The 12,167-nt window shown below is 38.9% G+C and overlaps 1 protein-coding gene across 1 annotated transcript in view; it reads left to right on the top strand.

The window, feature by feature from the left end:
• TGM5 (transglutaminase 5) overlaps positions 1 to 12,167 on the top strand; it is a gene marked incomplete at its 5' end in the record, with an annotated part of 37,813 nt that overhangs the window by 15,468 nt on the left and 10,178 nt on the right. The window contains 2 exons of the mRNA XM_051973656.1: positions 10,666 to 10,804; positions 11,714 to 11,817. Coding sequence (XP_051829616.1) covers positions 10,666 to 10,804; positions 11,714 to 11,817 — 243 coding nt within the window. The remainder of the gene's footprint in view (positions 1 to 10,665; positions 10,805 to 11,713; positions 11,818 to 12,167) is intronic.

Raw genomic sequence — 12,167 nt, 5'->3', positions numbered from 1 at the left:
GCTTGTCCCAAACACCAAAAATGCTACTTACAGCTCTACAAACATCATCAGTTTTCATTGATCGAAATATTTACATCTGAAATGTTCCATCTCTATCCTTAGCCTTCAAATATCTGACCCAATTTCAGAAGTCACTTTTCAAAGGGAAACAGTGTTTAGCATGATGTACGGGGAAAAAATAGACCTAGATTCAAATCCTGACTCTGCAATTTATTACCTACATGATTCTTCAGCAAGTTAAATCATCTCTCTGGGTCTTAGTTTCTTTACCTGCAAATTAAGGGGGTTTGACTAGATAGGCTCTAATTTCCCTTCTAACTCTGAATCTAATAACCTATGATTTTTGAGGGTAATAGGGTGAGGGATCAATTTGATGGGTGAAACAGAAAGTACTCTAGGAAAAAATATTTACTAAGAAAAGGGGCAAAGACTTTTGTTATTGCTTCTTCTTTTTTTTTTTTTTTTTTTTGTTGTTGTTGTTGTTATTGCTCAGTTACAGCTCACTTCTCTTTGTGACCCCATTCGGAGTTTTCTTGATGAAGATAATGGAGAGGTTTGCCATCTCCTTTTCCAGCTCATTTTCTATACAAGGAAATTAAGATAAACAGGGTTAAGTAGCTTGCCTAAGATCACCCAGCTAACAAGATAGTAAGTGTCTAAGACCAAATTTTAACTCAAGAGGATGAATCTTCCTGATTTTAGGTCTAGTGTTCTATCTACTGTGAAGAAGGCAAAGAAGAAATGAGCTTGCGGAACATAAAAAGTAACAAAGTAACAAAGAAGTAGAAAAAAAGGAATTTGAACACAGTGAATCATACACACACACACACACACACATACAGAGAGAGAGAGAGAGAGAGAGAGAGAGAGAGAGAGAGAGAGAGAGCAAGTGCCAAAATTGGGACTAAAAAGCCCAAGTGTTTTGTACTCTTTCCATGACATAGTGCTAAGATGGAACAGAATCTTGAGGGAGGATGCAGAATGAAATAAATCATATGTTTCTTCTGTCTCTAAGACAGAAATTTTCCTACCTCACATTATTCCCAGTTACCTGTCTCCTGCTGCCTTTTTGCTGAGGTTAATAATGGGCAGTCTCAAGCCCACCGCTTAGGAGAAGAGACAGTCCCTAACCCCTTCAAAGTACCTTGGACTTGGAAAATATAAAGAGTGAGAAGCCTCAAAAGGGGAGATAAGAGAAATGGCAGCATTAATTCCCTAAATCATTGAGGTGAGGGTTTGATGAGCTGGTATGAACAGTATGACTCACACAGGGGATGACGGGTATGTTAAGGGGACTAGCCTGATCAGGATGGAGGCAGTTCATTTTACATCCAGGGGCAGACTAAAGGGAACCAACTTGGCTGGGTGTGGATATAAGTGACGGAGCCTGAGTGATGAGAGGTGGGTGGTGTCAGTAAGGGAAAATTATGCAAATTTTATAGTCCAATTAAAATGTTTATGAGGATAAACCTGGGAGGCAAAAGAATATTTTATCCTACATGACTGGCTCTGCTTATACTCTAATCAAATTCCAGCATTCCTTAATTGGATTGTCTGATTATATCCCTATCTACATGTATGTACATTTGTAAATGAGTGTGTATTATGTTTGTTACATATACTCCATATAGAAAACATCCATTAGATATATATATAGGGGAAAGAAAAAGAAAGAAAGACAGAGAGAAAGAGAGCAACAACATAATGTAAGAAATAGAGGTAGAAAGGCCCATGTCCAAATACAAATATGTCTCTGACACATATTGGCTAGGAAATTTCCAGCAAGCTATAATCTTTTAGTGACCTATGCAATTTTGAAGACTAAAAGTTGCAGAGAAAGTCCTGATCTGAATTGGTAAAGGAAATCCTAATTTTTAGCTCCCACACAGATAAAAGCAAATGTCTGGCTTAAAAATATATATTTTATTACAAAGGCTCAGAAAACAAGGAAGTGATGAAGCAGACTCAATTTTACCCCTTTGAAGGGGTAGAAGAGACCCTTACCTCTACTACTCAATACTGTTGAGTACAATCAGATTTAGAGCTGGAAGAATCCTTTAGAAGTCATCTAGTCTAGCACCCTTATATTTTTGGACTAGAAAGGTAATTTCATGCTTTGAGGAACTTCAGTCAGTCTGTCCATAAGCATATATTGTCCTACTATGGACCACTGTGCTAAGCAATTGGGATACAAAAGAAGGCAAAAAAACCCCAAAAAGTAATCAAACAAAACAAAAAACCAAAACTCCTCTGAAGGAGCTCATAATCTAATGGAGGAGACAAAAAGAAATTTAGGAACAAAGATATGTGCAGGATAAATGGCAGATCATCCATGGAGGGACGGAAGTAGTATCAAGGGGGACCAGGAAAGGCTTCTCGGTGATGTTTTGGCTGGGGCTGTTGTTGTAGTTGTGGCTCATTCTTCATTTTCAAAGAGGGCCAATGACATCATAGGTGATGTCTTAACTTCTGAGTGAATTGGAAGGAAGCCAGAGAGGCCGGGAGGCCTAGAGAGATGAGCAGCAAGATAATCCTAGACCTAGAGGATAACCATGGAGTGCCATGTGCAAAGAACAGAAAGAAGACCACTGAATCAAAGAATACCTTTGGAAGAGAGTTAAGAAGGAAAAGAAAAGTAAGAATTTATGAAGGACTGTGTATGCCAGAGGATTTTATATTTGATCCTGGAAAAGATTAGGAGACATTGGAGTTAGATGAATGGGGAACATGATCAGACTTTTCACTTTAGTATAAGGAAACTCTTTGCCACGTAAAACAGCAGTGATAAAACTAAAAATAGTTCCTGCCCTTGCAGAATGTAGCACCCTGGATGCTACAACTGATAGATAAATAGATAGATAGATAGATAGACAGATAGGGATGGATGGATGGATGATTAGATATAGATATAAATAGATATAGATATTGTTATTTTCAGTTCTTCATGGCCCCACTTGGAGTTTTCTTGGCCAATAGAGAAATTTCTCATTTCTTTCTCCAGTTCATTTTACAGATGAGGAAATATAGCTATTAAGTGTCTGAGGTTGGATTCGAACTCAGGAAAATGAGTCTCCCTGGCTCCAATTCTGGCACTGTGTGCACTATGGCGCCCCCTAGCTGCCCTACAGCCTATACCCAGAGAAGTAAATACAAGACGATCTGAGGAAGTCTAGAGTTGTACCTAACAGCTGGAGGATCAGGGAAAGGTTCCCATAGCAGGCAGCCATTCTTGAGATAATTCTTGAAGAAAACCAAGGCTTCTAAAAGGCAGAGGTGAGAAGGGGAGAACAGCCGAAGGCTTCACCCGTGTGTCGGGCACTAGGCTGGTCCGGCTTTTGACTGGAAGCTCTTTCCTTCTCTGGTTGCCCTCAGTTTTCCTGGACATTTCATGGATTTGGAGCTGAAAAGCAGGAACTTTTTTTTTTCTTTTTTTTTTTGCTGAGGCATTGGGGTTCGGTGACTAGCCCAGGGTCACACAGCTAGGAAGTGTTAACTGTCTGAGATCAGATTTGAACTCAGGTCCAGTCCGGGCTGGTGCTCTATCCACTGCGCCACCTAGCTGCCCCGGAGGAACTTTTAATGTCATATAGCACAACTTATTTTACATATACGGTAATCATGCAGTGAGTTTAAATACTTGCAGATCACAAGGTGATTGTTGAGATTCAACTTGGATCCTCACACTTAAAATCTTGAGTTCTTTCCGCTATCTGGACCCAACCTGTTCATGAGAGATGGAAGGAAAGGGAACCAAGCATTTATTAAGCACCTGCTGTATGCCAGCCACTATGCTACTCCCTTTGCAAATATTATCTCATTTGAATCTTTGCTACAAGTCAGGGTCCGATGAGTCCGGGGGACAAGTATACATTCTCCCATGTTTTATGAATTGACCTTGACTTTTTTACATTTTTATTGTTGTTGTTTTGCCTTTGAGAAGGACCAATGACATCACAGGGCGATGTCCTGACTCGCTAGGGAATTGTATTTAAATGAGACAGAGTTGCACGAAGTCATCAGCCTCACTCTCTCTTCCAGAGGTCAGGTGCAAAATAAAAGTCAAGATGATTTTTTTTATACTTTTGGAATAAAGAGGAGGTAGAACCAAGATGCTGGAGTAAAGGCAGAAATAAAGAAAAGATGGTAGTATCAATGGTTTTTCATGCTTCTGAAAACTGTTCCCGGTAGCCATATAATCAGAATTTATCCAGACTGTTTTGTGGAAAGAGAATCTGCTCTTACATATAATTCATTCAAGTTACTTTGTTCTCAAATCTCTTGAACTCAGTATTATTTAAAGTTTCACTAATTTTCCATATTTCAACTTTACTATGCAGTTAACTCACCAGGAGGGCATACTGACCAGGTCTTTTGCTGGCATTTACATTTTTTGGCTTCCAAAACATCCTGCCCAAGCTTTCCTTCACAGCAAACTCGTGGCCAAAGCGCTGACTTTAATCTACTAAGTCATGTCCCCTAGACTGACTTGGATTTCTTCCTGATTTTTATATTCCTAATGCAAAGTTTCTTGAAATATAAGTCCTACCCCTAGGTAGGGTCACATAACTGAATATGGGGAAAATAAATGATGATTTGTTATCAGTAGATATTTGCTCTGTATACTTATTTCATACTTGTTTGTATACTTTACATACCCGAGGTGGTGTAAAAATTTCTCTGGATCACAAGAAAAAGTTTAGGAAGCCCTGCCCTAATATACCAGAAACTTCTTATGGGATTTTAAGATTTGAAGGGAATATTTAGAGATCCTTGGATCTTGGGATTTTAGCCCTAAAGATCAGCTAGTCAATTTTCCTCCTCTTACAGACAGGAGCATTGAGGTCTGGAGAGATTAAGTGATTTGTCATTCTTTGATCTTAGGGATTCAAACCCAACATTCTTTTTACAATGCCATGCTGTCTCCCAGTAAGTAACTAGTTCAACTTCCCACCCATAGCAGGAATTTCCTCTAATATATACTCCTTATGTGACTTGGTTAAACAACTTTTTCCCTCTGGGCTTTAGTTCCCTTGTCTGTAAAATGAGAGTTGCATTTTAAAGTCCCTTGCAACTCTAAGTTCTATGAACAATCCTAATAAATCGTTATCTACTTTCTGCTTGAACATTTTTAGTGACAGAGTAGCATTACATCATGATGTAACCTATTCTACTTATAGACATCTCTATTTGAGAGGAGGGGCCGCTAGATGGGGCCATAGTGCACAGAGTAGCAGAGCTCGAGTCAAGAAGTCTCATCTCCTCGAGTTCAAATCTGAGCTCAGGTACTTACTAGCGGTGTGACTCTGGGCAAATCACTTAATCCTGTTTACCTGTTTTCTCATCTGTGAAATGAGCTGGAGAAAGAAATGGCAAATCACGGCAGTATCTGCCAAGAAAACTCCAAATGGGGCTACCAAGTGTTAGACATGATTGAAATGAGCAAATAAGAACAAATTTGAAAGGAAATTTTCTCTTCCTTCCTTCCTTCCTTCCTTCCTTCCTTCCTTCCTTCCTTCCTTCCTTCCTTCCTTCCTTCCTTCTTCCTTCCTTCCTTCCTTCCTTCCTTCCTTCCTTCCTTCCTTCTTCCCTCCCTCCCTCCCTCCCTTCCTTCCTTCCTTCCTTCCTTCCTTCCTCCCTCTCTCCCTCCCTCCCTTCCTTCCTTCCTTCCTTCCTTCCGTCCTTCCTTCCTTCCTCCCTCCCTCCCTCCCTCCTTCCCTTCCTCCCTCCTTCTCTCTCTCTTTCTTTCTTTTTCTTTCTTTCTCTCTTTTTCTCTCTATCTTTCTTTCTGAAATCATCTTGCTGATTATTTCTTATAGAACAATAATAATCCATATCATTCATATACCATAACTTATTCAGCCATTCCCCAAATGATGAACATCCACTCAGTAGGTAATTCTTTCCTATAGCAAAACAAATTCTATCTCATTGTAACTTTTAGAATAATAGAATTTGGAGAGACCTCACGGCAGAAATCCCTTTTGTAACAAACCTTATAATGGTTATGCTATCTGTGCTACAAATTACAAAGTGATAGGGAATTCACAATCCCCGTAAAGAAGCCTAGTGTGTTTTTGCTAATTGCTGGAAGTTTCCTCAAATTGAATGAAATCTCCCTTCCAATAACTTCCTTAATAAAATTCCAGTTCTTTCCTTAAAGAGCAAATAATATATTTTTCTATAAATGTAAAACAATTAAAGGAATCACATTAGTTAATTATTTCCTATAAAATATGGATAATTATGATAATAATTTACATTTGTAAATCCTTAGGGGTTTAATCAAGAATTTCACATATATCATTTCATTTGATTCTCAAAACAACTTTCTAGAGGTAAGTAGTAGAAATACTGATTTTATTGATAAGGAAATGAGATTTTAAATGTCAGCTGTGGTCCATTACTCCATATCTAAGGTGTAGTTTATTTAGGGTTGGTGATGTGTTTAAATTTGAATCATTTGGGAGCCATAGTATATTCTTGATCACAGAAGTGACACAATGAAAAAAAGATATAGCAATAAAAGCATCATATTTAACATCAGAAAACCTGGGTTCAAATTCTGCCCTATTACTTACTACCTGTGTGAAGTCAGGCAGGTCACTTTATGTGCTTCAGTTTTACCATCTGTAAACTCAGTGAGTTAATCTTAAAGTCCCTTCCAGCTTGGACCCAATGTTAAGAATAGGATCAGAAATGATTAGCATGGACAGTATCCACTAACATTTATATAACTTTCCTTCTTTATGGCATAGTATAACTATCATTATCTCCACTAAACAGATGAAGAAAAATGAAGCTCAGAGAAATAATGTACAAGATAAGCCATGTAGTGCAAAGCTTTTGAAACTGTAGGTCATGACCTCACATAAGGTCACATAACTATGTAGAGGGCATAAAATTATAATTAATTATCAGCAAATGTTTAATTTGTATCCTATTTTATATGCCTATATACCCGGAGTTGCATAAAAGTTTCTGGAGCAAAAAAGGGGTTGCAAAAGGAAAAAGTTTAAGAAGCCCTGGTATAGTAAATGGGGTGCTGGGCCTGGAATCAGGAAGGCCTGAGTTCAAATCCTGACTCAGACACTTAATACCTTTGTGACCCTGAGCATGTAATTTAACTTCTATCTCAGTTTTCTCATCTATAAAATGGGGGATAATCATAGCACCTACCTTTTAGGGTTATTATGAGGATGAAATAAAATCATATTTATAAAGTACTTTGTAAACCTTAAAATGTCCCATAAATACTGGCTTATAATCTCTGATTCCAAATCCGACCATCTTCCCATGACAACTATTTCTCTTTTTTCCCCACAACATCTATTTGCCCTGACAACACAAAAACCTCCCCTATGGCCTATAGAGATTATATCCACTAAGCATTAATTAGGTACTGATACCATCATTGTTACTTTAAGCAATCATTCATAAATTAGAGGGAAGAATTCCTGAGAATTCCTCCTTCCTCTTTCCCCAGAAATATGCCTGAAGCAACAGGAATAGTCACCTGGGCATAGCAGGTTGGACCAATGTTCCTCACCCACTTTTCCATATCTGGCACATTTTCTAGGAGGTGAATGTCTCGTGCATCCCTCTGACTTTACCTTTCCCGAACATCCCCCAGCTCTGTACTGGGAAGCCGCCCTCCTCTTGCCAGAATCCGTAGTTTGACTTTCTCCAGCCCTTGGCGCCGCCCTGCATCTCCTATCCTGCCTATACGCATCTATGCTGGGATGACTCTCCCCCATCCATCTTGTTTCTTTGGTTCTGCCCCAACTTGCCATAATAATTGTTTCTCTTTTGTTCCCATGTTTCCTCTTATTCCAAGTTGGATCCAGGGGCAGAGGATTGATATGGAGACGGATAATTTGACTACTACCTCAGGCTAGCCACGTTCCGCCCTGCCAACCCCACCAAGAATTGCACCATGTGCAATTCTTCTAAATGTATTACTATATTCGTTATGCTTCCCGCAAAAAATCAGATCAAAAGGAAAAAAAAGAAAAAAAAATCAAGCAAACAAACAACAACAGCAACAAAAGATGAAAAGACAATGCTTTGATCCATATTCAGTCTCCATAGCTCTCTCTCTGGATGCCGATGGCTGTTTCCATTGCCTTCCAATTCTAAGTCTATGATCTACCACTATGTTCAAGGAGAGATTATGGGTATTCAGAGAGAATTAGCACCTGTGGCATGAGGGTTTGCAGAGCATTTTTCAGGTCTGTTCATCCACCTCTGGCATCTACCTGCCACACAACTTTCACCTGTGGCTCCAAGAAGCTGTAGCATATGTGGCCACAGCCCAGTAAAAACCATCTTGGCAGATGGTAACTGACAGGCGTCAGAGCCTTTGGTGAGTTAGGAGGATGTCAGTCCCAAAAATGTGAGACTTCTGGCAGAATGGGCAGATGAGAACAATTTGTTCTAATACCCATGAAGATGGCTGAACTCTCAGAGCTTGGTCAGACATGGAAGATGCAAAGTTTTCAATTTCTCTGGGACTCAGTTTCCTTATTTGAAAAATGACAATGCTTTGTTTTGGTTTGGTTTTTTTGAGATTGGGTATTCTTATCTTGCCTAGGCTGGAAGTGCTGGAGCCACTCGTAGGTCATTCCACCTAATGATCAGCATCGTTTCTGAAACAGTGCTTTTTGTTCCTCAGGCAGCCTTGGAAAGATGGAGGAAGAGAGGAACAGATGGAGCAAGAAAGTAAGGGAGGGAAGAAGAAAGAAAAAAGGAGGAAAAAAGAGAAAAAGAAAGAGGGATGAAGAAAGGAAGAAAAGGAAGGAAGGAAGGAAGGAAGGAAGGAAGGAAGGAAGGAAGGAAGGAAGAAGGAAGGAGGGAAGGAAGAAAAGAGGGAAGGAGGGAAGAAAGGAAGGAGGGAAGGAAGAGGAGAGAGAAAAAATGGATAAAGCAAGGGAAGAAGGGATGGAGGAAAGAAGGAAGAAAGGAAGGAAAGAAGGAAGGAAAGGAGGGAGGAAGAATCCTCTCTACATTAAAATAACAAACAAAAAGTGCTTTTTGTGATTCTAAGCTTTCCTCAACTCATTCTGAGCTTTTGCACTCTGAATATTCTTTTTTTCATATGCCATGCTTCTTCCATTTTGTGAATATAAAATCTAGTTTGAAGTCTGGTTAAATTATAAATTGATTGGAGAGGTTCTTGAACAGCCTTATCACTCTTTTCAGAAAACTTTCTTTCTCATAATCAAAATTGTTTCTCTTCATGTCTTCAGAAATTCATTTTTAAGAGTTTCTCATCCCTCTGGGCTGAGTTCTCACCTTTAACATCCTAAAGGAGTTTAGTCCATTGAATCCTATCAATCCCTTCTCCATACTTTTGAAATCTATTTTCCCAAAATCTAGGCCACGTGCCCATCGATGACCAATTCTCCTCTCTCCTCAGAGAGCAACAATTTTGTCACTCTGGCTAAAGCCTCAATAATTGCATCACAGCTTTCAATTTAGGGGGAGGGGAAGAAAAAAGCATTTATATAGCACCAACTGTGTGCCAGGCACTGTGCTAAGACTTTGACATGTGTCCTAGAGAAAGGGGTATAAAAATACAGCACAAAGTAAGACTTTTTCAGAGTCCTGGTCCTGAGCTGTGTCACATCATTTCAGAGCCTTGAGACAAGCATAGAAAGCATTTCTATAGTGCCTATTACATGCCAGGCTCTGTATTAAGTGCTTTACAAATACAATACATTTGACCTCAAATTTTACAGTGGAGAAAACTGAAGCAAACAGGATTAAGTGACTTGCTCAGAGTCACGTGGCTAGTAAATGTTTGAGAGTGGATTTGAACTCAGGTCTTTCTATCAAACCAATTCTCTCTACTGCACTACATTCCTGATTTCCCCTGTTGATAAGAATTCCTTCTCATACTTTATAAAACAACTTGTTTTGTAGCTCTCTAACACATTTATTCTATAATATTGTATATTACAGTTATCTATATTAGTATCTTGACCCCTTGGTGCCTGTAAGCTCCATGAAGGTATACTGTGCTTTATCCAAACTCTGGGTCTCCCCCAAGCCCTTGTTGTTTGTCCTTCATTCTTGAAAAGGACCATGACATCAGGAAGGTGCTGCCATGACATGCAAGTGAATTGGATTTAAGTGAGCAAGGTCACCTGCCTCGTTTCTCCTCCTGAGCCCTCTGGTCCAGTGGCCAGAAACAGATTAGAATGACTGGAGACAGCCCTGGATGCAGTGGGAAACCTTGGCCTTTTTTTAAGTTAAGGTCTTCAACAGGTCTCAGTTTGACTGAGGCAACACCCATTCAAATGATTAAGGCTAGGTAGCCATTGAGGCAAAAAATGGCTTCTTTCACCTAGTCCAAAAAATAAATAAATAAATAAATAAAAATAAATAAATCTGGGAAGGAAAGACCCTTAGGCTTTCTGGCCAAAAGAGAAATGAATGCTATTTACATTTAGTCTGAGTCAATCAGTACCCAAATTATGACCACTTGGGACTTGGCCTGGGACTTATTGTTGGCCAATAAATGAAGGTCAGAGTGATTTTGCATGGTCCTTAAGAAAGAAATCTAAGCCAGCAAACTCCAAACTCTAACATTATACTTTACATACAGTAGTCACTTAACAAATGTTGCTTTAATTTGCTTGTTGATTTTTACTATCCCTTCTACAGTGATGAGGTGTCTGGGGATCCCCACTCGTGTTATTACCAATTTTGATTCTGGGCATGACACAGATGGAAATTTGATAATTGATGCCTATTATGACCACACTGGCAGGATCCTGGAGAATAAGAAGAAGGACACTGTATGGTGAGAATGTCACTTAAATTCTATGGAAGATCTTCCTTTAGTTTTCTGCAGCTTTTTTGTATTTAGGAATGAATGTATTTATGATCCTCCAGACTCCCCATACCTTTATTTGTGGAAGTAACTGGAAACTTAGGTGCCTCATTCATTAAAATCTTTTTTGCCTCTGGTCAGATTTTGCAATCTCTCAAATCCCTCTATTAAAACATTCTAACTATGATAGGGGCCCCAGCATCCTCAGGGTTTGAAGCCCTACTTCTGGCCAAGAATATCAGGAAAGAATCTCTCTAGTAGAAACTTTTGGACCAAGAAACAAAGAGCCTTTATTGAAAGACTAAAGATGCTAGAAAACTCCATGTTCCTAGTTACTATTGTAAATTTCCCAGAGAAAACTTTTTTCTAGTTTATGAGTGGTGATTTTCTCTAAGGAACTAATTTCATTTTTTTCTTTTTGTGAAGTAACTGGAGTTAAATTACTTGCTAGTAATGTCAAGTATTTGAAGCTTGATTCCACTCAGGTCCTCCTGACTCCAGGGTGAGTGCTCTATTCACTGCATTCCCTAGTTATCTCTAAGAAACAAATTTCATCACTACTAAAACTAATGTTAGGAATTACAGGAAAACAATAATAACATAAATAACAATTAGCATTTTTATTCTGAATGTTTGTGAAACACTTTATAAATATCTCATTTTTATCCTTACAACAACCTTGTGATCAGGTCCTCATTTTATAGATAAGAAAAACTAAGAGATAAGTGTCTTGCCTAGGGTCATACAGCTAAAGTCTTCAAGGTAGGACCTGAATTCAGTTCTTCTGATTCCACATCCAGTGTCCAATCTACTTGGGCCCATGCCTCAGAAGGTTTGGGCCATCTTAATTTAATAATGACCTTCCCTGGCTTCTCTCAGGAATTTTCATGTGTGGAATGAATGTTGGATGGCACGGAAAGATCTTCCCCCAGAATATGGAGGTTGGCAGTTGCTGGATGCTACTCCTCAAGAGACAAGCAATGGTAATGTTTTCTAGTGGCAAGTTATTTATGAGCAATCAATAAACTTTTCTGCCCGGCTTTGTTTGTTGTCTTTTAAAAAAAGTTTTAATGCATTTTGATTTTTATAATACATTTACTTCCCAATAGTTCCACTATATTCCCTTCCTTTTTAATAGGAAAAAAAGTTAAGCAAAACCAACTAGTCCAGTAACTAATGAAGTATTTAGTATTCCCCCTTTGATCCTTCACTTAATTATCAAGAGGAAGGTAGCATGTTTTTATTGTTGTTATCCAGTCTTTTCAGTCATGTTCAATTCTTCATGACTCCATTTGGGGTTTTCTTGGCAAAGATTTACCATTTCTTCCTCCAG

The sequence above is a fragment of the Antechinus flavipes genome, chromosome 2, assembly GCF_016432865.1.
Source record: "Antechinus flavipes isolate AdamAnt ecotype Samford, QLD, Australia chromosome 2, AdamAnt_v2, whole genome shotgun sequence".
In the NCBI taxonomy this organism is placed as follows: Eukaryota; Metazoa; Chordata; class Mammalia; order Dasyuromorphia; family Dasyuridae; genus Antechinus; species Antechinus flavipes.
This window is presented reverse-complemented; position numbering and strand designations above follow the sequence as displayed.